This window comes from Mya arenaria, chromosome 5, assembly GCF_026914265.1.
Source record: "Mya arenaria isolate MELC-2E11 chromosome 5, ASM2691426v1".
Classification (NCBI taxonomy): domain Eukaryota; kingdom Metazoa; phylum Mollusca; class Bivalvia; order Myida; family Myidae; genus Mya; species Mya arenaria.
In genome coordinates, this window is record NC_069126.1 from 63496089 (window position 1) to 63523630 (window position 27542).

General features: G+C 39.0%; 1 protein-coding gene across 1 annotated transcript; it reads right to left on the reverse strand.

Annotated features, from left to right (window-relative positions):
- Positions 1-3568: 3568 nt before the first annotated feature.
- Positions 3569-27542, reverse strand: LOC128235875 (hemicentin-2-like). Its single transcript, XM_052950662.1, has 9 exons — positions 27521-27542; positions 11064-11351; positions 9258-9539; positions 7496-7700; positions 7195-7271; positions 6379-6521; positions 4755-4923; positions 4063-4206; positions 3569-3830 (listed from the first exon to the last, which is right to left on the reverse strand). Exons 1-9 carry the CDS (start codon positions 27540-27542, stop codon positions 3817-3819), a joined length of 1344 nt encoding a protein of 447 aa, XP_052806622.1. The 3' UTR covers positions 3569-3816.

A 27542-nucleotide genomic window follows, 5' to 3' on the forward strand; every position in this document is an offset into this window, starting at 1 on the left:
TGTAATAGTGTTTTTGGTCCTATCACAAAAACGTCGTCACAAAAGTAAACCCAATTAAAAATATCTCTTTTTTACATTTTATTTTTTTCCTATATTCATGGACAATTGGCATCATATGTGTCACTACACACAGTTGAGACCATAAGAATGTACCCCTGGTGGGCGGGCACACACTAGAAGACCAACCTCACCCAACCTTTTGAACAGGCAAAATTGACGTTGATAAATTTAAATGGGACCACAACGACAATAAGTTGTTTATTAAACTGTTCAATGTTGTTAAAATATAACTTTTGCGAAGGTTTAATTAATTGATTCTCTTTATTCCTATTACATTATTCGAACTACTTTCAAAAACATTTAAAAGTATATGAACTGCCATCAACCTAATCTATGGATTCTGTTTTAGGTGATGCTGTGTTGGAAGCAACCGACAACCGCGGCACCGGACGTTGTATGCAATTTTTCAAGAGAATCCGACACACCAGCCCGGACATTAGGCGTTGTAAATTATTAGAATACACGATCCACAACCGGACGTTGCGTGTTGTGATCCAGCAGAACCCGTGGCACCAGACCGGAAGTTGTGCTTATGGTTTAGCGCACGAAGTGAAGTATTTTTAACCAAGTGAGTTAATGACATACATTTCACCCTACCAGAAACCACATGGCAAGATCGGTATTGAGCTGGGAAACTAACCGTGATACCAGACTCGAAGCTTCGTTTAATTATCTAACAAACCTCGCATATCAGGACCGGAAGTTTTGTATTGAGATGCAGCCTCATACGTGATACTAAATCGGAAGTTGTGTACAGGGATTAAGCAGAAAATATGACAGTAGACCGGAAGCTCCCTACTGAGATGCAGAGCCATCGGTGATACCAAACCGGAAGTCCCATACAGGGATTAAGCAGAACCCGTGATATCAGACCGAAAGCTCCGTTTTGAGATGCAGCATCACCTATATTTCCAAACCGGAAGTTTCCTATAGGGATAAAGCAGACGACCCTTTAAATGAGCAGAAGTGCAGCCCTATTTTATGATTTATGATTGTGATTATCACTCCATTGCTGTGTCATGTTGTCTATTTTTATGATTTGACATTCACGGACTCCTGTTTCAAATAGTGTGTCTATTTTTGTACCAGATTCACCTTTGAGCATTGATATCATATGTATTTGTCGTAGTCATATCATCACAGACACAAGCGGGTCATATTGTCCGGCGTCGATGTCCTTGTCTGCAAACTCGCCGATCCGGTCTTTTAATATATGATAATATAATGAAACGTTACACTTACATACATAAAGCCAGTTTAATCTTTTCATACATACGTATTCAATATTTTACTTTAAGCAGCATCGCACTATCAACGTAACACCAGTGCGTGTAATGAGTTGATACTTTGACATACTTTCTATACAAATGTTGATCAAGTTTGATCATATTACCTATACGCCTTCAAACCTCACCAGCAGTTCATTAAAAGAATAGAATTGCATATTACCATAATTATAACGAAGAATGAAATCAAGGAGGAGTATAAGTTCCGTAAGCATTATATTAAAACATCAAAGGTTTCGGCCTTTTAAGTAAAAATGAACCGTAATATTTCCGTCCCACCTTCGTTTTTGAACCATGGTCAATGTTACTTAGTGAAATTTTAGAATATTGCATACGGGCTTTTAAGCTTAGACCAAGGTCATCGTTATGCGAGACTCGATTGGTAGCGCTAGAGTTACGTTCCCTAATTTGGTTCAACGGTACTAATGAAAACAAGTTTTCAAACAAGCCTTTAGTTGATTTTTTGCATGTTAAAAAAAACTAAGCTGAAACAAACATAAGATCCATTTATTAAGTGGCCGATAAGTACACTCGCACTGGAAGCTATAACGTTCAGGACGTCATGAACGAAACAAACATTAACCGAAAATTTGCTGAACCTGATTTACGTATAGGCCAGTTATCCTTAGAATTCTTCGCAGAACACGTTTTTTGAATGTCCAAATTTCTAACATATCAAAGGATGTGTTATGACGCACAGAATCAATTACCAACTATCTTCAAAACGTGAAGCAATTGGCAACCGCCACACTAGACCGGAACATGTGTGTATTTTTTTCAAGAGAATCCAACATCAGGCGTTGTAAATCATCAGCAAAACCGGATGTTTTACGTTGTGATCCAGCGGAACCCGTGACACCAGACCGGAAGTTGCGCATCATGATCCAGCGCACCCAGCATTTTTAACCAAGTGAGTTAGTGGTACACACCAAAGGACACCCCAAAAGTACCAAATTTCATCCCAAGTGCATCACGATGACACTTCAGGACTACACAAGGCCACCTAGGACTACCCAAGTACCTTCAAGTACTACCAAAGGACATCGAAGTACGTAGGGGCGACCAATTACAGCCACAGGACTACCCATTGACACCCCATGACTACCGAAGTACACGCAGCGACATCCCGTAACTACTTGATGGTGCACAAGACTCCATGTCTCTCATTAACGCTTTTCTGGAACTTAAATATGTAATGAGAAACACAATACTTGGAGTTTTGCGCCTTGAGTCCCTGTATAAAGTCATGGCGTTTGTGAATATGGGCACAGGTTTCTGTTTGGTATGATAGTTTCGGAGGTTTATAAATTATTTACCAGAACAAACAAGAGTTAATGGGTCATTGACAATCTTGACATATATCGATCTTGATGCGCCGGCAATATTGAACTATTTTTCAAAAGCGAAAGTAGGATTCAGTTTAAACATTATATATTTTACAACGATTGTCAAGAAAGTTATGCACACCGTCTTTTAACAGTAAAGTGTTGCGCGAATTGCTGAATAACCCATGTAATGCAGCTAATTAATGGCACATGACCGAATGGAACTTTGGTGCTCGTTTCCAGCATAATTTTTCCAAACGATTAAGATCATGTTTGTTTTTTGTGTATGACATATTATGTAATGCTAGTCCCATGTGGAGTTTGGCACTAAACTCATGGTAGGTTTTCGTTACTGGGGCCGATTTCTCGAAAAGATGATCTCTTGACGGTCCAATGTTATGACATATAACACTGGTCATATTCCTTTTGAAGAGTATTCATGCCTTTTAATCAAATCGACGGAAAGATAATCTCGACCAACTAATCGCAGCTTCGTAAAATCGGATTAAAACAAGTGGATCAGCTGGATTTAATCCCGTTGCCAATCCGATTAGTTAATCCTTTTCGAGAAATCGGCCCCTTGTCTTGCCCCTGTGGCGTCCGTTGCGTGTTTGATGTTGAGCAGTTGAAATATATCTTAACTAACATCACATATATTGAAGGTAAACATTATATAATGAATTGAAGTAAGGGAAAATGAAAATTGAAGATACAACTCAATTCAATACTTATTCCGCACTATGTGGGATAACACCCAGGTAAATGTTTTAATATTCAATACACAACACAGAGGTAGTTGATTTAAGTATATATTTATGACAGTATCTATAATATTGAGGTATTTCAATTTATAGTTTTAAATTCTTGGTCAAACGAATCAGTCACAAATGTCGGGGTTCTGACAGACATCCGTTGTCAGAGTTCGAATATACTTTAAGATCGTGCTGTATACACCAAAAAGTCTAATTTGTAAAGTATATGTGCTGTATTCGCTTAGCCTGCACACGGAGGGGGTTGTTTCAACATTTACACAATCTCACACATTATCGTGGAGATATCAAACGAACAGTACACAGTTTAACATCTTGAGGCGGAAAGAAAGGTTATTGCACTATCCCGAAATGTAGCTTGATATCTGAATTAGATTACTTCTTCACATCTGAAATAGAGTGATAATTATATAGTGTATAGTATATGACTTAGGTTGGATGTCTTTCAAATAAAACTGTATTATTAAATTATAATACATAAAATAATTTAATTTAGATATAAGTAATACATAAATCCTAATTGAATCAAATATTAGTTTACGGAATTGAAATATTATTGGATTGATTTTGTTTGTTAGTCTACAAATAACGAATTATGACATCTTTCTAAAAGCTTCATACAATGTATTCTCATTTTCCTCCACTTGAAGAAGTACACGAGGTATGCCAATGTTCCTAGGAACGCAAGGGCCCCAAGAGACGCTCCTACCACGATAGCAAGTGAGGAACTTGATAGTGTGTAATCTTCTGGCATCGGAGGCGCCGCTAAGAAAATATAACAGAGTTACGAAATTGAACTACAGAGATCAATTACTATTAAACAGCAGAATAACTAGCATGGTACAGTTGTATACCTGGACGCGAAAATTGGTGTTTGAGCGGGTGTAAAATTTTGGCATAATTTTGGATGCGCACCCCCTCTCCCAAAACATATGATTATACGTTTTAAATGTAGTTAAGGGGGATTTGGGATCCTTTTCGGAATTCTGGTGTATTTTCGTTATTTTTTTCCAGTATTGACATAAACATGCTTACTTGGACGATTTGGATTTGTACGCTAGCCAGATAAGAGCCACCGTGACAATATGGCAATTCGGCAAGACTTATCAAGGGTGAGGAATCAAGGGACTTAAAGGGGTGCTGACATGGGTCACCAGGGGTCACAACTGATGTAAACAAGCAAGTTAGTGACGTTAATTTCTAAATTATCTTTTGACAGAAGATATCAAAATATTTCTTAGCCTATAAAATACTATGCTATTTTCTGCTTCTACACGTGTGATCATATCTTACTCAATGTTGTGCTGCATTACCTTTCGTCCAAAATGTAATAAAGGGCTTTGAGAATCCGGACATAAATTCCCTATTCTCTGCAACCATAGATATATTGTAGAAGGTATCGCTATCAAGCCCTGTAAGCTGATAAGACCATGTTTGATTGATGCCATGAGTGGTAGAGTTGTCCTCGATCCATCCTGAAAGCTATAATAACAAAACGTCAGAGAACTATAACACGGTGGGAAACTCACGTGACTTATTGGTCAAGAGCACGGCAAATTTTGTAAACATCATAACAACAAATTTAAAGCCTTTTATATATACATTGCGATTATATTGTTGATATGGCAGCCGTGTCTGTGCGTGTACTTTGCCGAAATTTTCAACTCAGAGAAATCAGTTGGTCAAGTTTTTCAGAAGAAAAAAAACAAGAGGATTCTAGAGAAAGTTCTTTAAAGCCGTGGAAAGTGCTCTTAATTGCGGGGTTAATGGTCTATATAGGACTAAAATTCTCTCAGTATTTAGAAAGTTATCTTTAAAAAACCTACCTGAATCGAGACTTGTTGTTTACATTGTTTGCCGTGCACTTGACCAATAAGTGACGTGTATAGAGACAGGTTTAAAATTCCTATGTAATTTCACCAACCATTAAAAGGTCCCTAAGCGGTAACCATATCATTCATTGATAAATGTATGCATTCACGTTGATAAGTGTCATATTTCCCTTTCACTGTGTGTGCATAAACTAACGGTCAATAGTCAGTTGACTTCTGGGCAATGTGTCATATTTTCCTTTCACTGTGTGCGCATAAACTAACGGTCAATAGTCAGTTGATTTCTGGGCAATGACTACCGCACTGCTAACGAAGGCAGGTGACATAAACAAAAGCAACATAACATATGTTAACACTACACAAAGCAAATGGTTTATTTAAATTAGAAGTTTGTGAAACAGAGTTATTGTTAGCATTTTTGCTACTTGGCTTGACCTTGTATCTTCAAATGAATCATAATAGCTCTTTTGTGTCGCTGGTAAGCTATTCCCTATGTATGTTCGTTAATATGGACATTTCTAGGCATTTGTGAAATGACATGATTGTAACAATACAGGCATTCACATCCGTCATACCCAAGCACTGGCGTTATCATCCATATCCGCATACATCTTTAAAATTGCACTGAAAGCTACAGGGACAAGTCAAGTCGACAAACATTTACACATACCCCTGTTACAGAGGCAATGTTAAGGCATGACACACTCTGAACGAGGGACCAACGACGTCACATAGCAATGCTCATATGTGGCTTGTTCGATTGTTTAAGTAATACTAATAGGTAGATGGCATGAAGAAAATTTTTAATGATAAGGAGGAGTTTTAGGCGAACGAGTCCTTCTTAATCACTTAATTCACTTCATGTCATGTAACAGACTTAAAATACAACCTCATTGGCCGATACATTGACAACGCAAGTTCTGAAGCAGGGAGTGTGTATCTGATGAGCGGCAGTAGGCCGACCTTTTTAACACCCCGAAAAGTTGAAAATCTTAATGATTATATCTAGTACTTAATGATTGGCTTTAAAAGTAGGTTGTTCTCTAAAGTCGTTGTTTAGAGTGTGTTTTCTGCGTACATGTTTATGAAATATTGAGTTATTTACCGAGGAAAATGCATGGCCATCGAACATCTTCATGACGATAAAATGCTGTCTGGACCCCATGTCAAACCCGGACGTCCATGTGATTGTGACGCTATCGTAGGTGACGTCAGAAATACTGACGTTAGTTGGCGTTTCCGGGTATCCTGAATAAATTGTCATTAGGGTTATATGTTATGTATGTAAATATAATTTAATAATAAAAGACACAATTAGCCATACAAAGAAATCTTAGACTTAAAAATATAAAAAACATTAATGGAATCTAATACAGGGGACACCGATCGTATAAACATCATACGATCGGGTGTGTATGAAATGTGTATGTGTGCGTGCGTGTGTGCGCGTGTGGGAGCGAGTGTTTGTGCGTGTGCATGTGTGAGAGCATTATTGTTTCTGAATATATGTATTTCCTATCAACATACATAGATATGTTGTATATGTTGAGAATTTAAAACTGTACTGATATATGTATCTATGTGAAAAATAAATGAGAAAAAAATGTATGTAAATATTCTTCAGTTGAAACAGAGCTAAATGAATTAATACAAACAGAGGCGATCCCAAAACTTATTAAAATAAAATCCCCAATCCACGCTTCACGACGTTACGCTACGTACATAACGTAATGAAATGACGTTAACGTCACGATATGATTTTAATGAGATTGCGCGATCACATAATTCGTATAAAGTAATAGATATATCATACAAGGTTAATTTGACTAATTTTGAAACGAATAGAAATTGCGTTTATGTTAATTATTATGGAAGCGTGTTAAGTATCGAAGATTATAATTATAAATAAGTAAAGTCTCACCGTTAGCCTTAAGTTGATAGTGAGATGTATATGTGCCGTACTCGTTGGTCATAGTGAGTGTGTAATTCCCAAAATCACTGAAATCAAGCGGAAACTACCTTTAAAAGAAGCCTATGTATACATGTGGGTGTTTTAGTTTGTCATGTGTCATTGCGTTCAGCGAAAGGTCCCAATCACACAAAAGTGTATGTAAGTATGACCTATCTTCCAAAATGATTATTTCAGTTGGTCGATTTGAAATAAAGGTCATCGTATGGACAAGGACTTTCGACAAACAAATAACATCAACAAAAACACTTACCTAACTTTAACCGGATTCAATTTATCCCAAAACATGATAGTTCTGTTCTTCCATGTGTCTATCTGAGCTAGAACCGGCCTGCCGTCGTCCCTCGACCACGTTATCTTTGGTACAGGATAGGCAGTGAAGTTCATTTCCAGTCTGGCAGGTTTTCCCTTTTCACCTTGTTCGATGTAAACTTGAGCCCATTGTGGTCGCGGAGAACCTGCCAATCATAGAACTTGGGTACAATACTTCAATGAAAACATTAAGCCAAGCAATTAACAATAAAACCCTTTTTAAAGGGCCCAAGTTCCAGGCCTTAGGGACACTGAACGAGAGCTACATAACGAATAAACACTACATCGACCACACATGCATCGACATATAGTTATCAATACATGTAAGAGGGTTGAATGGTCTTATGGTATAGGTGTCTGCCTCTTACCCAAGATGTTGTTGGTTCGATCCCCATCAGGGGTACTTTCTCATGGCCTCTCAAAATAGACACAATACTGGTTTCTACCCAGGAAACGGACTCTAGAGTATAAGCTATCAGTCTGCGTCACAATCGAGTTATAAGAAATAAGTGTAAACTATTTTTTTTTCTTTTTATGTTAGTGTCATTGCTTCAGAACAGTCAGCGAAACAGGGTTCGAATGCCATCTGTTACGGGGTTCTCTGCTCTTTATCATTCCTTAGATAATCATAATACTCTTTCACATTCGGAACTCCTCGGCCGTTTTCCATCGAAAAAAAACCTCGGGTGAATGCCGGTACATCAGTAGAAGTAGTTCGTAAAATCCAAACAAGAGTATTAATTAATTGTAGTGTTTTACGTATATAAACGTTTAAAATGATTGCAAGTAATTTGAATTATTGCATTAAAAATAAGATTCCCAAGAGTAAAGTCATTAAGTGTAACTGCTAAATAGAAATTACTACGCGATATACATGCAGTGTAGTTCAAATGTAAAGATTTCTGACACTGTTAACCATTCATATACATCCGAGGTTGTTTTCGATGAAAAAAGGCCAAGGAGTTCCAAATGACTCTTACATAGTTATTACTTATAACCACGGAAAAACATGCCTGTTTACGCCGAAATGAATATAACAATTACTTTAATACAAATCTTGTCGGTTTGTCGTTCTAATGTGTTTAATTTGTCGTTGGTTTTTAATCAAACGTAAAATTACGATGAATCAATTTTCGTTCAGGTATAATTTAAAGAAACCAAGCATGATGTTAAACCGTTGTAGAATGTATATTTCTTTGAGTTTCCATTTATTCTAAATTTATCTCATAATTTCACAAATGTATTCTTTTATTGTATGCAGGCATTAGACTGAAATCAACATATTGATGTTTATGTCACATTTTTTGCAATATTTTTTATTTATATACTAGTCCATATATAATGAATTTTGTCAACAGATTAACAATTTGCTATTAATATCTTGTGCTTCATGTACAACAAAATGTTATGATTTGCACGACAATGTGCTAATTAAATGCAATTTAAGGCTCTTAAAATGCTTAAACCCCATGAGCTTCAGGGGGCTTCGCCCCCTTGGCCCCCACAAGGGCGCTGCCCTGGACCCGTAAGGGGGCCTATCGCGGGCCCCTTAACCCCCCGCGAAAAAGTGGCGACAACTTTTTAGAACCCAGGGGGAACCCTGAAACGGTGTAGATTGGGTTGTGCATTGACCTTTAAACAGTTGGAAATGTTTTGTGTACGTCCCCTTTACTTTAAAAATACAGACATTAAAACCGACTTACAATAAACGGTTAACATCCCCTCTCCAGTTGCATTTTTGTGATGGGACAGTCTGTTGTGTCCAGTACATGTCCAGTGCCCCATACTTTCACATCTGGCTTTATTTGGCCCCAGGGTCACATCGGCAGTAGCATGAATAGCAGACATCATTCCTTCACCCGTATCCCTGTTGAAAATGGACCACGTGGGGCGAGGGTTACCTTGGAAGTTGCACTCTATCAGCCAAGTCTCGTTTTCATGCACCACTGTTGGGAAAATACTGAATCTGTCTACTTCTGCTGGATCTAAAATTATACAACGATAATAGATTATAAAAATATTCAACCAATGTATCAATAAAAGTACCAGAATACTGGATTACCTAGGTTTTAAACCTCGTATTTTATATTACAAGAGCCAACAGCATATTAGTCTTTTCAAAATTCCAGATTGTTGCCTGGAAGTGAAGATATGAATTTTCAGGCCGTCATCAGTAGTCAAAATGTTTATTCAGCTGAAACCGATATGTTTGCATTTGGCATTGCACAAGTTAATGACTTTGAGCCACCTTGTGATATATCTTAAACTAAAATAGAAGTCCAGCAGGTCCGTATCTCACGAAATTTCTTAAGTCTTGTCTCAACTGACAACCTTATTTAAACCTTATATATAATTAAAAAGGAAGGTAACAAATGATGGTTGTTTTATATTCTTATTAATGTTTTATTTATCAATACTATGATGTAAAAATCAAAGTAGCATATGTAAATAAAGGCATTGGCAATGCATAAAACAAAAATCGAGTGCAATATCTTATTTTTGAGTTAGTTCGCATGTGCATTTTTGCTCTAGAAATATTATTCTTCAGAACATTGAGAAATACTGCTTAACAATACAAGGCAAAGGGGAATGCACATTTAAAAACGGTATAATATTAACAAATATATATCATGCCATAGTTTTGTGTGGAGAAATGGGTTAAGCTAGAGTTTGAGGAATGACTGGGGACAGGGCCCTTCTCCGCATACGTCATGGGTCAAAATTTGAGACTCTATAAAAAAAAAAAAATTAAAATACACCTATGATAAAATATCGTTAATTTAGTTAATTTTTTACAAAAACATGTGTATATAATAGTTAAACATGTTTTTTTGTAAAACAAAACATTTTTTTATTACAATTTTTGCACTTAAAACAATAAATGTAGAATAAAATGTTTGCAATTTTGAGTGTTTCAACTTTCAACCTCAGAATCAAGACGTAAGTGAATGCGGATACTGAGCAGTAAAGATGCACTCTTACTCCCAAATAAGCGTTACCACAATAAACACAATAATAATATACAAAAATGGTGAATAAATGTCGGAAAACAATGGTTCTTATGCAGGATACCGAGTTTGATTTAAAAGAAAGGTGCAGAAAACACGGTATTTCTACCTTATGAAACGATAGTAGATCACAGTAAATCTTTTAGCACTCACCAATCATTTAATTTTGTTGCGTTTTCAGCTATTAATTACACGGTTATAATCTTGTTATCAGTTATTAATATTTTCCATAAACGCAATATTAAGTAAGTTGTTAAAGGTTAATCAATCAAAATTAATGTTTGTAATACATGCCTATGTTTTGATTTTCAATAATAGTTTCACTTTTATGGAAGCAGAGTCGCTTAAAACGTGGACCTCAAATGTCTATAATCAATGTATAATCAACCGAAATGTACCGAAAAGTACCGATTACGTTTTCGGGCCTCAAAACAAAAAGTGGCATTTTACACACACAATAACACTGTGCATATTTAGATTATTAAACCTTTTAAAACTTACACTCGACGTCCACCGTAATGACGTCAACAGTGACGTTAGCTCCGGTTTCGTTGTAATACGGATAAAACGTCGTGTTTAGTGCGTAACAAATGTATTGGCCCGAAAACGCCCGCTTTATGTTGAACACAATAAAATCAGTTCCATTTTGACGGTAGGGTTGGTGTTCTGTTCCATTTTTCTGCCAGTATATTTCAATATCATCTGATTCTGTCGCGTTACATCTCACGAGCAGATTGTCCCCTTCCAGTCGTGTGTATTTACTTAAATTTGCTGACGCCAGGTAAAAACCTGTAAAAGAAACAGCACATAAATGGCTTCGTAAACGTGAGAGAGGATTTTTTTCTTTTTGTTTTCTTCATTAAAATAAGGTTAAATTTAGTTACAGTATTATAAAAATAAAATATAGCTCCAGAATTAATAGATTAATCTTTCTATGAAACCTATTGTATTAAAAAATAATAATTATATACTCACCCAAAATTGAGCACAAAACACAGGCAGTCAAAGCTAAGGTTTGCATTTTAATCATGTAAATTAATATTTAAAATCCTTCAATCTCTTCGTCACATTCAATAATATATGTCCAACGCTGATGTAGCATTTCACAACGACGAGAAATAGCAATGGTAATATTTGTCGAACGCGCCCGTTAACAGATAACGATAATACTTCATGTGAATGTGACGGGTTTGGGAACATATTTTGAAACCCTTCTTTACCTTAAACACACCTTAATATTACAGGCTTTAAAGGTGCCCACTCATGTTTTTGGACCAAACATTGGTTTTACCGATAATGCATCTGAAACCTATTATTTTATCATTATTTTATATCTACGATATTGAAATTGCAAAAAAAATATACAGTTATTTAGTATACAAATATATAACGGGTTTAGCGGAGTGCGAAACCAAGTCGGTAAGGTCAAGTCGACGCCAAAAACACAAGGCCACCGTAACTTCTTCAAAATTGGTGGATATTTTGACCTCTTAACAATACATTGATAACATCACCTGATAATGTCGATCAACCAATCACGCAACAAAAAGCTATAATTAAGTGAAAATTTTGGTGTTCAAAGACGATGTTTGAGCAAATATCAACATTTGTTGAAGGGTTCCTGCTTTTGGTATCTTAGTTTTAACATTCCTAACGATGTGCCGCACTTCATTTCGTCATACAAAAAAGTCCATTATACAAAATAATGAGCGAGTACCTTTAAAATAGCTCATTAAACTGAAATTAAATAAAACTCATTTTCAATTATTTATAATCTTTCATTTGTCATACAGTAATGAAATCAAAATTACAGGTTATAAGGCGAAGTTGTTAATGGTACATTGACAACTCACTGTAGAGAAAAGAAATACACACACCACAATTAGGGTCAAATGTAGCCTTCTTCTTATTGTTATGTACAAAATAGAGATGCACCCTGATCTAATGTAGTAGAGGTCTTCAATACTTAGAGGTAGGGGTCTAAATATAGATGAGCATCCTAAATCGCATACCATAACATAGGGGTGCAGGTCTAAATATAGATGAGCATCCTAAATCGCATACCATAACATAGGGGTGCAGGTCTGAATATAGATGAGCATCCTAAATCGCATACCATAACATAGGGGTGCAGGTCTAAATATAGATGAGCATCCTAAATCGCATACCATAACATATGGGTGCAGGTCTAAATATAGATGAGCATCCTTATTCGCATACCATAACATAGGGGTGCAGGTCTGAATATAGATGAGCATCCTAAATCGCATACCATAACATAGGGGTGCAGGTCTAAATATAGATGAGCATCCTTAATCGCATACCATAACATAGGGGTGCAGGTCTGAATATAGATGAGCATCCTTATTCGCATACCATAACATAAGGGTGCAGGTCTGAATATAGATGAGCATCCTTATTCGCATACCATAACATAGGGGTGCAGGTCTTAATATAGATGAGCATCCTTATTCGCATACCATAACATAGGGGTGCAGGTCTGAATATAGATGAGCATCCTTATTCGCATACCATAACATAGGGGTGCAGGTCTGAATATAGATGAGCATCCTAAATCGCATACCATAACATAGGGGTGCAGGTCTAAATATAGGTGAGCATCCTAAATCGCATACCATAACATAGGGGTGAAGGTCTGAATATAGATGAGCATCCTAAATCGCATACCATAACATAGGGGTGCAGGTCTAAATATAGATGAGCATCCTAAATCGCATACCATAACATATGGGTGCAGGTCTAATTATAGATGAGCATCCTTATTCGCATACCATAACATAGGGGTGCAGGTCTAAATATAGATGAGCATGTTTATCTGCATACCATAACATAGGAGTGCGGGTCTCAATATCGATGAGCATCCTTATTCGCAAACCATAACATAGGGATGCGGGTCTCAATATCAATGAGCATCCTTATTCGCATACCATAACATAGGTGAGCGGGTCTCAATATCAATGGGCATCCTTATTCGCATACCATAACATAGGGGAGCGGGTCTCAATATCGATGAGCATCCTTATTCGCATACCATAACATAGGGGTGCGGATCTCAATATCGATGAGCATCCTTATTCGCATACCATAACATAGGGGAGCTGGTCTCAATATCGATGAGCATCCTTATACGCATACCATAACATAAGGGTGCAGGTCTAAATATAGATGAGCATCTTTAACTGCATACCATAACATAGGGGTGCAGGTCTGAATATAGATGAGCATACTTATTCGCATACCATAACATAGGGATGCTGGACTAAATATAGATGAGCATCCTTATTCGCATTACATAACATAGGGGAGCGGGTCTCAATATCGATGAGCATCCTTATTCGCATACCATAACAAAGGGGTGCGGATCTCAATATCGATGAGCATCCTTATTCGCATACCATAACATAGGGTAGCTGGTCTCAATATCGATGAGCATCCTTATTCGCATACCATAACATAAGGGTGCAGGTCTAAATATAGATGAGCATCTTTATTCGCATACCATAACATAGGGTAGCTGGTCTCAATATCGATGAGCATCCTTATTCGCATACCATAACATAGGGTAGCTGGTCTCAATATCGATGAGCATCCTTATTCGCATACCATAACATAGGGTAGCTGGTCTCAATATCGATGAGCATCCTTATTCGCATACCATAACATAAGGGTGCAGGTCTAAATATAGATGAGTATCTTTAACTGCATACAATAACATAGGGGTGCAGGTCTGTATATAGATGAGCATCCTTATTCGCATACCATAACATAGGGGTGCAGGTCTGAATATAGATGAGCATCCTTATTCGCATACCATAGCATAGGGGAGCGGGTCTCAATATCGATGTGCATCCTTATTCGCATACCATAACATAGGGGTGCGGATCTCAATATCGATGAGCATCCTTATTCGCATACCATTACATAAGGGTGCAGGTCTGAATATAGATGAGCATCCTTATTTGCATACCATAACATAGGGTTGCAGGTCTAAATATCGATGAGCATCCTTATTCGCATACCATTTCATAGGGGAGCGGGTCTCAATATTGATGAGCATCCTTATTCGCATACAATAACATAGGGGTGCGGATCTTAATATCGATTAGCATCCTTATTCGCATACCATGACATAGGGGTGCTGGTCTCAATATCGATGAGCATCCTTATTCGCCATCATAACATAAGGGTGCAGGTCTAAATATAAATGAGTATCTTTAACTGCATACCATAACATAGGGGTGCAGGTCTGAATATAGATGAGCATCCTTATTCGCATACCATAACATAGGGGTGCAGGTCTAAATATAGGTGAGCATCCTTATTCGCATTACATAGCATAAGGGTGCAGGTCTAAATATAGGTGAGCATCCTTATTCGCATACCATAACATAAGGGTGCAGGTCTAAATATAGGTGAGCATCCTTATTCGCATACCATAACATAAGGGTGCAGGTCTAAATATAGGTGAGCATCCTTATTCGCATACCATAACATAGGGGTGCAGGTCTAAATATAGGTGAGCATCCTTATTCGCATACCATAACATAGGGGTGCAGGTCTTAATATAGGTGGGCATCTTTATTCGCATACCATAACATAGGGGTGCAGGTCTAAATTTAGATGAGCATCTTTATTCGCATACCATAACATAGGGGTGCGGGTCTAAATTTAGATGAGCATCTTTATTCGCATATAATAACATAGGGGTGCGGGTCTAAATATAGATGAGTATCTTTAACTGCATACCATAACATAGGGGTGCAGGACTAAATATAGATGAGTATCTTTAACTGCATACCATAACATAGGGGTGCAGGTCTGAATATTGATGAGCATCCTTATTCGCATACCATAACATAGGGGTGCAGGTCTAAATATAGGTGAGCATCCTTATTCGCATACCATAACATAAGGGTGCAGGTCTAAATATAGGTGAGCATCCTTATTCGCATACCATAACATAGGGGTGCAGGTCTAAATTTAGATGAGCATCTTTATTCGCATACCATAACATAGGGGTGCAGGTCTAGATTTAGATGAGCATCTTTATTCGCATACAATAACATAGGGGTGCGGGTCTCACTATTGATGAGCATCCTTATTCGCATACCATAACATTGGGGTGCAGGTCTAAATATAGATGAGCATCTTTATTCGCATACCATAACATTGGGGTGCAGGTCTAAATTTAGATGAGCATCTTTATTCGCATACCATAACATAGGGGTGCAGGTCTAAATATAGATGAGCATCTTTATTCGCATACAATAACATAGGGGTGCGGGTCTCACTATTGATGAGCATCCTTATTCGCATACCATAACATTGGGGTGCAGGTCTAAATATAGATGAGCATCTTTATTCGCATACCATAACATTGGGGTGCAGGTCTAAATTTAGATGAGCATCTTTATTCGCATACCATAACATAGGGGTGCAGGTCTAAATATAGATGAGCATCTTTATTCGCATACAATAACATAGGGGTGCGGGTCTCAATATTGATGAGCATCTTTTTTCGCATACCATAACATAGGGGTGCAGGTCTAAATATAGATGAGCATCTTTTTTCGCATACCATAACATAGGGGTGCAGATCTAAATATAGATGAGCATCTTTATTCGCATACAATAACATAGGGGTGCGGGTCTCAATATTGATGAGCATCTTTTTTCGCATACCATAACATAGGGGTGCGGGTCTAAATATAGATGAGCATCTTTTTTCGCATACCATAACATAGGGGTGCAGGTCTAAATATAGATGAGCATCTTTATTCGCATACAATAACATAGGGGTGCGGGTCTAAATATAGATGAGCATCTTTTTTCGCATACCATAACATAGGGGTGCAGGTCTAAATATAGATGAGCATCTTTATTCGCATACAATAACATAGGGGTGCGGGTCTAAATATTGATGAGCATCTTTTTTCGCATACAATAACATAGGGGTGCGGGTCTAAATATTGATGAGCATCTTTTTTCGCATACAATAACATAGGGGTGCGGGTCTCAATATTGATGAGCATCTTTATTTGCATACCATAACATAGGGGTGCAGGTCTAAATATTGATGAGCATCTTTTTTCGCATACCATAACATAGGGGTGCAGGTCCAAATATAGGTGAGCATCCTTATTCGCATACCATAACATAGGGGTGCAGGTCTAAATATAGGTGAGCATCCTTATTCGCATACCATAACATAGGGGTACAGGTCTAAATATAGATGAGCATCTTTATTCGCATACCATAGCATAGGGGTGCAGGTCTTAAATTAGATGAGCATCTTTATTCGCATACCATAACATAGGGGTGCAGGTCTAAATATAGGTGAGCATCCTTATTCGCATACCATAACATAGGGGTGCAGGTCTAAATATAGATGAGCAACCTTATTCGATTACCATAACATAGGGGTGCAGGTCTGAATATAGATGAGCATCTTTATTCGCATACCATAACATAGGGGTGCAGGTCTAAATATAGATGAGCATCTTTATCTGCATTCCATAACATAGGTTTGCAGATCTAAATATAGATGAACATCTTTATTTGCATACCAAATAATAGGAGTGCAGGTCTAAATATAGAAAAATATAATGTTCTTAAATATCTTAAATGTTAGCATGAATTAGAGTTGCGGGTCTAACAGATAAAGGTGAATCTCTATATTAGGTGCATCTCCTATCTGGGTGAAATGACGTTACCAATTATTTGCCCTTAGGGTGCGTCAGCCTCCTAATGCATCACAGTGTCTTTATAAGAAATTTTATGACCAAAACACAAGGAATACACGGACTTCCCAGTTTGACTGCAAGGAGGCCATAACATAACCGTTTTGTACTGAAACTAGCCGGGTAGACTTCAGAAAGATCTGTTCAGTAATTTAAATCAGCCTGGAGATTCCACATACTAATTGGCGTATACACGACGCAAAAAGACACTGAGATTATTGAATTAATTAACGGATTTGACAGATTAGGTAGGGGATTTTATATTACATTATTTTATACGTACAAGCCTACGTGCTCCACTTGCTATGTCATTTGTAAATGTTAAATCGTGTATTTTGTTTTTCTCACGGGCCATGTGGCTTATTGAACATGTATTCAAAATAAACCATCTCTCTCTATATTGTAAATATACGTCCTGTCGTATGTGTATCATAAATCGAGTCTGGAAACTTTGTTTGACGAGTCACGCAGTTTTTAACAAAATACTCATTTTTCCATTGATTACAGCATTCTTGCATTCTTTGTGACTATGATCACTTTGTGTTTTCTATTATCGATGATTTAGTAGTAGAAACAGCTTTTCCAACATATTTGTATTTCAACATACTAGTATATGATAAAAAAATACAATAAAATATATAATTTGCCTTTCAGGGCACGTTTTCATGGCTTGTTAAATGCAGTTCATTGAGAAAAGACTTAAACGAAATAAACTGTGCCAAATCATTAAGAATGTTAAAACTAAGATATAGGCGGCTGGAACCCTTCAACAAATGCTGATATATACTCAAATAGTGTCTTTGAAATCGTCGATTTTGAAAAGCGTTAGTGACGCGATTCAGCAAAAGGCTGTAGTTTTATTGGTTGATTGACATAATCATGATATCTATCAATATATTCGATAAAGGTTTCCACTTCAACCAGTTGTTTATACTTTAATTGTACTTTTTCTGCAATTTCGGTATCAAAGAGTAAAAGTGTTTTCTGATGCATTACCGATGCCAAAAACATGAGCGAATCCCTTTAAAGTAGCTTGATATGTTCATAAACGATAACACCGTATCACTAATAGTATTAACAGTGTTTAGGTTTCCTCCCTTTAGGTGTTGAAAATTAAAAGTATCGTTGAATTTCACTTTGAACAAAAGTAACATAAACTAACATTTTAACGTCACATTAAAGGCAAAATACTTGAAAATAGACATTCAAACACACCATTTAGACGTCACAAGACAATAAACAAATATTACACAAACAAGTTTACATGTTTGCACTTTCATACAATAAAACACTGATGAATATGAAATTATGTAAGGTCCATATAATAAAAACATTGTACCAGAATGCTTAACCACATCTTAAAGAAAACAACAAATCATGATCTTTTAAGTTGGATCAGCAACTCATATATTGACAGGGCAGACAACTGTTGTCGTGAAACAATAAGCGATGGACAGTCGTAGTGTGCTTCAACGTGATACTTATCGTCGCCATTTGCTACATAGCGCCACAGAACCGAACTCGTCACGAAAAAAGAAATTCAAGGCAGACGGTAAGAATGAAGCACATTTAGACCCAAATCAAGGTCAAAGTCAAAATGATGTTTTCAAACTTTTGTAATGTGACACGAACGTTTGAAATAATGAATACAGTATTACAAAATTGTTTCAAATGTATTTCAACTATGTTTGATGTATCAACAATCTGTTTTGCTTGACATTGGGATTTTTTGCCACTTAAAACCGTGGCACAGCTCACCTCTTTTCTGCCTCTAATATCAATGTCACCACATTCGAGCCATTTATACCCGTGGCACACTTTCACCACATTCGAGCCATTTATACCCGTGGCGTGGCACATTGTCACCACATTCGAGCCATTTATACCCGTGGCACACTTTCACCGCATTCGAGCCATTTATACCCGTGGCACACTTTCACCGCATTCGAGCCATTTATACCCGTGGCACACTTTCACCGCATTCGAGCCATTTATACCCGTGGCACACTTTCACCGCATTCGAGCCATTTATACCCGTGGCACACTGTCACCGCATTCGAGCCATTTATACCCGTGGCACACTGTCACCGCATTCGAGCCATTTATACCCGTGGCACACTGTCACCGCATTCGAGCCATTTATACCCGTGGCACACTTTCACCGCATTCGAGCCATTTATACCCGTGGCACACTTTCACCGCATTCGAGCCATTTATACCCGTGGCACACTTTCACCGCATTCGAGACATTTATACCCGTGGCACACTTTCACCGCATTCGAGACATTTATACCCGTGGCACACTTTCACCGCATTCGAGCCTTTTATACCCGTGGCACACTTTCACCGCATTCGAGCCATTTATACCCGTGGCACACTTTCACCGCATTCGAGCCATTTATACCCGTGGCACACTTTCACCGCATTCGAGCCATTTATACCCGTGGCACACTTTCACCGCATTCGAGCCATTTATACCCGTGGCACACTTTCACCGCATTCGAGCCATTTATACCCGTGGCACACTTTCACCGCATTCGAGCCATTTATACCCGTGGCACACTTTCACCGCATTCGAGCCATTTATACCCGTGGCACACTTTCACCGCATTCGAGCCATTTATACCCGTGGCACACTTTCACCGCATTCGAGCCATTTATACCCGTGGCACACTTTCACCGCATTCGAGCCATTTATACCCGTGGCACACTTTCACCGCATTCGAGCCATTTATACCCGTGGCACACTTTCACCGCATTCGAGCCATTTATACCCGTGGCACACTTTCACCGCATTCGAGCCATTTATACCCGTGGCACACTGTCACCGCATTCGAGCCATTTATACCCGTGGCACACTGTCACCGCATTCGAGCCATTTATACCCGTGGCACACTGTCACCGCATTCGAGCCATTTATACCCGTGGCACACTGTCACCGCATTCGAGCCATTTATACCCGTGGCACACTGTCACCGCATTCGAGCCATTTATACCCGTGGCACACTGTCACCGCATTCGAGCCATTTATACCCGTGGCACACTGTCACCGCATTCGAGCCATTTATACCCGTGGCACACTGTCACCGCATTCGAGCCATTTATACCCGTGGCACACTGTCACCGCATTCGAGCCATTTATACCCGTGGCACACTGTCACCGCATTCGAGCCATTTATACCCGTGGCACACTGTCACCGCATTCGAGCCATTTATACCCGTGGCACACTGTCACCGCATTCGAGCCATTTATACCCGTGGCACACTTTCACCGCATTCGAGCCATTTATACCCGTGGCACACTTTCACCGCATTCGAGCCATTTATACCCGTGGCACACTTTCACCGCATTCGAGCCATTTATACCCGTGGCACACTTTCACCGCATTCGAGCCATTTATACCCGTGGCACACTTTCACCGCATTCGAGCCATTTATACCCGTGGCACACTTTCACCGCATTCGAGCCATTTATACCCGTGGCACACTTTCACCGCATTCGAGCCATTTATACCCGTGGCACACTTTCACCGCATTCGAGCCATTTATACCCGTGGCACACTTTCACCGCATTCGAGCCATTTATACCCGTGGCACACTTTCACCGCATTCGAGCCATTTATACCCGTGGCACACTTTCACCGCATTCGAGCCATTTATACCCGTGGCACACTGTCACCGCATTCGAGCCATTTATACCCGTGGCACACTGTCACCGCATTCGAGCCATTTATACCCGTGGCACACTGTCACCGCATTCGAGCCATTTATACCCGTGGCACACTGTCACCGCATTCGAGCCATTTATACCCGTGGCACACTTTCACCGCATTCGAGCCATTTATACCCGTGGCACACTTTCACCGCATTCGAGACATTTATACCCGTGGCACACTTTCACCGCATTCGAGCCATTTATACCCGTGGCACACTTTCACCGCATTCGAGACATTTATACCCGTGGCACACTTTCACCGCATTCGAGACATTTATACCCGTGGCACACTTTCACCGCATTCGAGCCATTTATACCCGTGGCACACTTTCACCGCATTCGAGCCATTTATACCCGTGGCACATTTTCACCGCATTCGAGCCATTTATACCCGTGGCACACTGTCACCACATTCGAGCCATTTATACCCGTGGCACACTTTCAGAACTTATGAGCTACTTATATCCAAGTCAACCTTTCAACACCAATGTCCCACTTATACCAATGTCACCCATTTACCACCTGTGATCCACCAATACTTGTGACACACTTTGACACTTATGTGCCACACACTGATACCCATGTCACACTTTCTCAACCTATGAGTCACTATCTGTGTCACACGTTCATCACTTCAGTGTCGCACACTAATGAGCCGCTAATACCCATTTCACACTTTTACCAAGAGTTTTCAACATAAGAGTTCATTTCTAAAAACTTAAAGGGTATTGGAGTCACCAAGAGTGTGACATCATATTTATCAAAATATGTTCTTCTTTTTTAACCTTAAGCGGTAAAGATAAATAATTTTGAAATGACAAACGATAAATACACGACATAAATAAAGTATCAAACGATCTGCTTATATCACGTCAGAGCAGCAGATGCAAAATACTGTGCACGGTGGATAGCGATCGATTTTGTTGCGGCAAACTACTGTGCACGGTGGATAGCGCACAATTTTTCTTGCGGCAAACAACTGTGCACGCTGGATAGCGCACGATTTTGTTGCGGCAAAATACTGTGCACGGTGGATAGCGCACAATTTTTCTTGCGGCAAACTACTGTGCACGCTGGATAGCGCACGAATTTCTTGCGGCAAACTACTGTGCACGGTGGATAGCGCACGATTTTTCTTGCGGCAAACTACTGTGCACGGTGGATAGCGCACAATTTCCTTGCGGCAAACTACTGTGCACGGTGGATAGCGCACGATTTTGTTACGGCAAAATACTGTGCACGGTGAATAGCGCATGATTTTGTTGCGGCAAGTTACTGTGCACGGTTGATAGCGCACGATATTTTAGTGCGTCAAAATACTGTGCACGGTGGATAGCGCACGATTTTGTTGCGGCAAAATACTGTGCACGGTGGATAGCGCACAATTTTTCTTGCGGCAAACTACTGTGCACGCTGGATAGCGCACGATTTTCTTGCGGCAAAATACTGTGCACGGTGGATAGCGCACGATTTTTCTTGCGGCAAACTACTGTGCACGGTGGATAGCGCACAATTTCATTGCGGCAAACTACTGTGCACGGTGGATAGCGCACGATTTTGTCACGGCAAAATACTGTGCACGGTGAATAGCGCATGATTTTGTTGCGGCAAGTTACTGTGCACGGTTGATAGCGCACGATATTTTAGTGCGTCAAAATACTGTGCACGGTGGACAGCGCATAATTTTAGTGCGGCAAAATACTGTGCACGGTGGAAAGTGCACGATTCTAGTGAGGCAAAATACTGTGCAAGGTGGATAGCGCACGATTTTGTTGCGGCAAAATACTGTGCATGGTGGATAGCGCACGATTTTGTTGCGGCAAAAAACTGTGCATGGTGGATAGTGCACGATTTTGTTGCGGCAAAATACCTCGCACGGTGGATAGCGCACGATATTTTAGTGCGGCAAACTACTGTGCACGGTTGATAGCGCACGATTTTGTTGCGGCAAATTGCTGTGCACGGTGGATAGCGCACGATATTTTAGTGCGGCAAAATACTGTGCACGGTGGATAGCGCACGATTTTGTTGCGGCAAATTACTGTGCACGGTGGATAGCGCACGATTTGTTGCGGCAAAATGTGCCGAGATAGGAAAGATTCACTCCGACATCTCTCAATGCACGAATCTTTCCTGTACGCCCCAATCATGTTGTTCTTAAATATTACCAAACGGTAATGGCTAATGTTACAGATCAGTATGTATTCTGTCTTCAACTAAGTGCCAAAATTGTTTAGAATCGTGCAGAACTCGCATTATATTCTACCGGGTATTTCATACTATAATGTTGTAATCCGAGCAACAAAACACTTGCTCATTTTATAATCTCATTGTTACTCGTATAGCTTCAGTCACAATGAAACCCAAGATCAGTTTGTCGTTCGAAATATACTTTTATGGCGTTGTTAAATTTCGACGGACATTAACAATGTTGCAACAATTGTCAGGTTTTAGATGCACGGGTGTTTGATTTAAGTTCACAGTTCAGAGAGTACGTGGGACACCTGGGCCGGTAAGCCCCGTTGGTTGATCACCTGAATCGCATGCAGGGGGTCCCGGGTTTGATCTCCTAGACATAAGAAATGGACATCACATTGTCAAGCGTTATAGGCTCTGACATGAGAAATGGACAACACGTTGACTCGCTTTATCGTGTCTGACATGAGAAACGGACAACACGTTGACTCGCTTTATCGTGTCTGACATGAGAAACGGACAACACGTTGACTCGCTTTATCGTGTCTGACATGAGAAACGGACAACACGTTGACTCGCTTTATCGTGTCTGACATCAGAAACGGACAACACGTTGACTCGCTTTATCGTGTCTGACATGAGAAACGGACAACACGTTGACTCGCTTTATCGTGTCTGACATCAGAAACGGACAACACGTTGACACGCTTTATCGTGTCTGACATGAGAAACGGACAACACGTTGACAAGCTTTATCGTGTCTGACATGAGAAACGGACAACACGTTGACACGCTTTATCGTGTCTGACAACACGTTGACTAGCTTTATAATGTCTGACATGAAAAATGTACAACACGTTGACTCGCTTTATCGTGTCTGACATGAGAAATGGACAACACGTTGACTCGCTTTATCGTGACTGACATGAGAAATGGACAACACGTTGACATGAGAAATGGACAATAGTTGACTCGCTTTATCGTGACTGACATAAAAAAGGCTATCGTGTCCGACATGAGAAATGGACAACACGTTGACTCGCTTTATCGTGACCGACGCTTTATCGTGTCTGACATCAGGAACGGACAACACATTGACTCGCTTTATCGTGTCTGACATGAGAAATGGACAACACATTGATTCGCTTTATCGTGTCTGACATGAGAAATGGACAACACGTTGACTCGCCTCATCGTGTCTGACATCAGAAACTGACAACACGCTGACTCGCCTGATCGTGTCTGACATCAGAAACTGACAACACGCTGACTCGCCTGATCGGGTCTGACATCAGAAACTGACAACACGCTGACTCGCCTGATCGTGTCTGACATGAGAAATGGACAACACGCTGACTCGCCTGATCGTGTCTGACATGAGAAATGGACAACACGTTGACTCGCTTTATCGTGTCTGACATGAGAAACGGACAACACGTTGACTCGCTTTATCGAGTCAGACATGCGAAATGGACAACACGTTGACTCGCTTTATCGGGTTCGACATGAGAAATGGACAACACGTTGACATGAGAAATGGACAATAGTTGACTCGCTTTATCGTGACTGACATAAAAAAAGGCTATCGTGTCTGACATGAGAAATGAACAACACGTTGACTCGCTTTATCGGATCTGACACGAGAAATGGACAACACGTTGACTCGCTTTATCGGCTCTGACACGAGAAATGGACAACACGTTGACTCGCTTTATCGGGTCTGACATCAGAAACGAACAACACGTTGACTCGCTTTATCGGGTCTGACATGAGAAATGGACAACACGTTGACTCGCTTTATCGGGTCTGACATGCGAAATGGACAACACGTTGACTCGCTTTATCGGGTCTGACATTAGAAATGGACAACACGTTGACTCGCTTTATCGTGTCTGACATGAGATAGTCCAAAACGTTGACTCGATTTATCGTGTCTGACATGAGATAGTCCAAAACGTTGACTCGGTTTTTAGTTTCATCAAGTTAACATGTTTATTCTCTCAAAAGTAATGAACAACATGAAATAATGGAGGAACATAATTAAAACAATGCAACCATTATTAAAATATCGAGTTAATACAATATTTTATCTGTATCAGTGATATTGAACAGTTTTACACCATCATAAGGTTATTTTCTTGTTGTTGTTTTTTTTTAAAAGAGGTCAATCATCAAATATTATGATTTACAAGCATTGACTGAAATTACCTTAACTAGTTGCACAATATTTGCACATAAGCAATTTTTGCAGCAAGATAAAATTGTGAACATCATATTATCAGTCTAAGATGTTTACTTCAAGTTGATCCATTAAATAATTGCAAAAGATCTACGAAGATATTGTCCGATCTCTCCATAATGTAGTATACAAGGTTTAAATGGGGAAAAAACAAGAAAAAAAATCTCGGTACCAAATTGACCTTGTAAATCATATCCAGTGTTTAAAACATTCGTTCTGAGTCATCAAAGGCATACACCAGTTATCTCTGTTTTGTTTTAAAGGTATACATTTCAACCCCATTGTGTAATGATTACATATAAGGTTGTCAATTTTCCGACCATTACACAATTTCAAAGTCTCTATGATCTTTATCGTTTCCTATCTTACCACGCCCTGTGGTTCGAGAGGATCTTATGAACACATGAGTTTAGGAGGCCGACCCTTAAATAGGCCAGTGCTGCATGCCTTGTGACCCTATATTAATTTGGTAGCATTTGAAAGAGTGTAATATTCAGAAAAAGAAATTGTAAAGATTTTACTGAATTTAAAAAATTATATATATTTTACAGTCGAAGCCCGTTGGCTCGAACTCGCTTGGCTCGAATTCCAAGTTCGCTCGAACTAGATGTAATGGACCGATTTCTTTATACTGAAGGTAAACAATCCCGCTTGGCTCAATTTTACGAGGCTCGAGGTATTTTCGGATTGTCCAAAGGAGTTCGAGCCAACGAGGTTCGATTGCATATATAAATATTTGTTTGGCCTTCAAAGATGGAACACTAGGCCATTGTATGTCCGAGTTCAGATGAAACAAAGTATAAAATACAAACTAAAATAACTTGATGAAAAAGGTGTCTTTTTTCGTATTAGTAATCAGCAATCAGATACATTGCAAAGGATACCAATATTGTATGGAGTAACCAGGTGTCCCTGTATATTATTAAAGTTAAAGGTGAACTCTCACAAACTGACAGTTATGTCATTTTTTCCATATTTTTTGGTCTCAGATTCAGCTGATTTTGGAATCAAAGCCTCACATTCAGTCATATAAGATAACTCACAATAAAGCAGATCTTAATTGTTTGAAAAATTGCCGAAAAACTCATTTTTCTCAAAGCATTAATAACGCTTTTTGCTATAAAATATATCAATTTTTGAACGTAAATATGAAAAAACAGCGATCAGATCTTTTGTCAGCAGTCTTGTATCGCTTGTTTCCAGACAATTACGCAGAAACTGGCTGATTCCAAGGCGATTCTTTTAAAAAAGGTTGTCAAAACGGTAAATCTGTGAGAGTGCAGCCTTAATGAAGCTATCAAAGAGCTAGCTTATTGTAGGGTCGGATTCCTTAGCACGCTGTTGAAAACGAGGCCACAGGAATAAAGAGTCAATCACAGGTAAGTCAATATACAAAAACAGCTTGGCTAATGAGTTCAAATTGTGATACAATCGCCAGAAAAATCCCCCAATGTAAACAAGTATGGCAAATTGCATTTCCGATTTAAGAGTTCAACAAATGCGTATTTCTTACATGAATGGGTTTTGAACGTTGGTACGTCAATGAATGAGGAATTAAATCTCTAAAGTCCAAGCTTACAAGTCTCAAATAAGTTTAATTGAAACCCAACAACCATGTGCTTGAATTTCAGACAAGCTCGTTTTCAAATATATTGAAAAGTATTTTTTTTTCAAATTATTTTAAGTGAAACCAATAGCTTCTCTTGTAGTTTTTATTTTAATAACTGTTAAAAGCTATATATAGTACAAAGGTTTAAAACGTTTCAACTAGCTATCAAAGTTCGACATATTTTTTAAATTTGTTATTATGGAGGTTTTCAAGGTCCAGAAACCCATGACTATGTAGGTCTGCCAAAACTAAAGCACCAAAAGATAACATACGACCAACATTCTGGAAAATATGTCAATCGGATTAAACAAAGTGCAAACAAATTAAATATTGCAATATACAGCGACAATCACATTATTTAAAGTGTTATAGATATGTGGTCATATCTTTTGTGTTTACTTCATTTGGTAGAACATTAAAAAGGCATTTTAAACCCACTGGCGGCCATCTTAATCGCCAT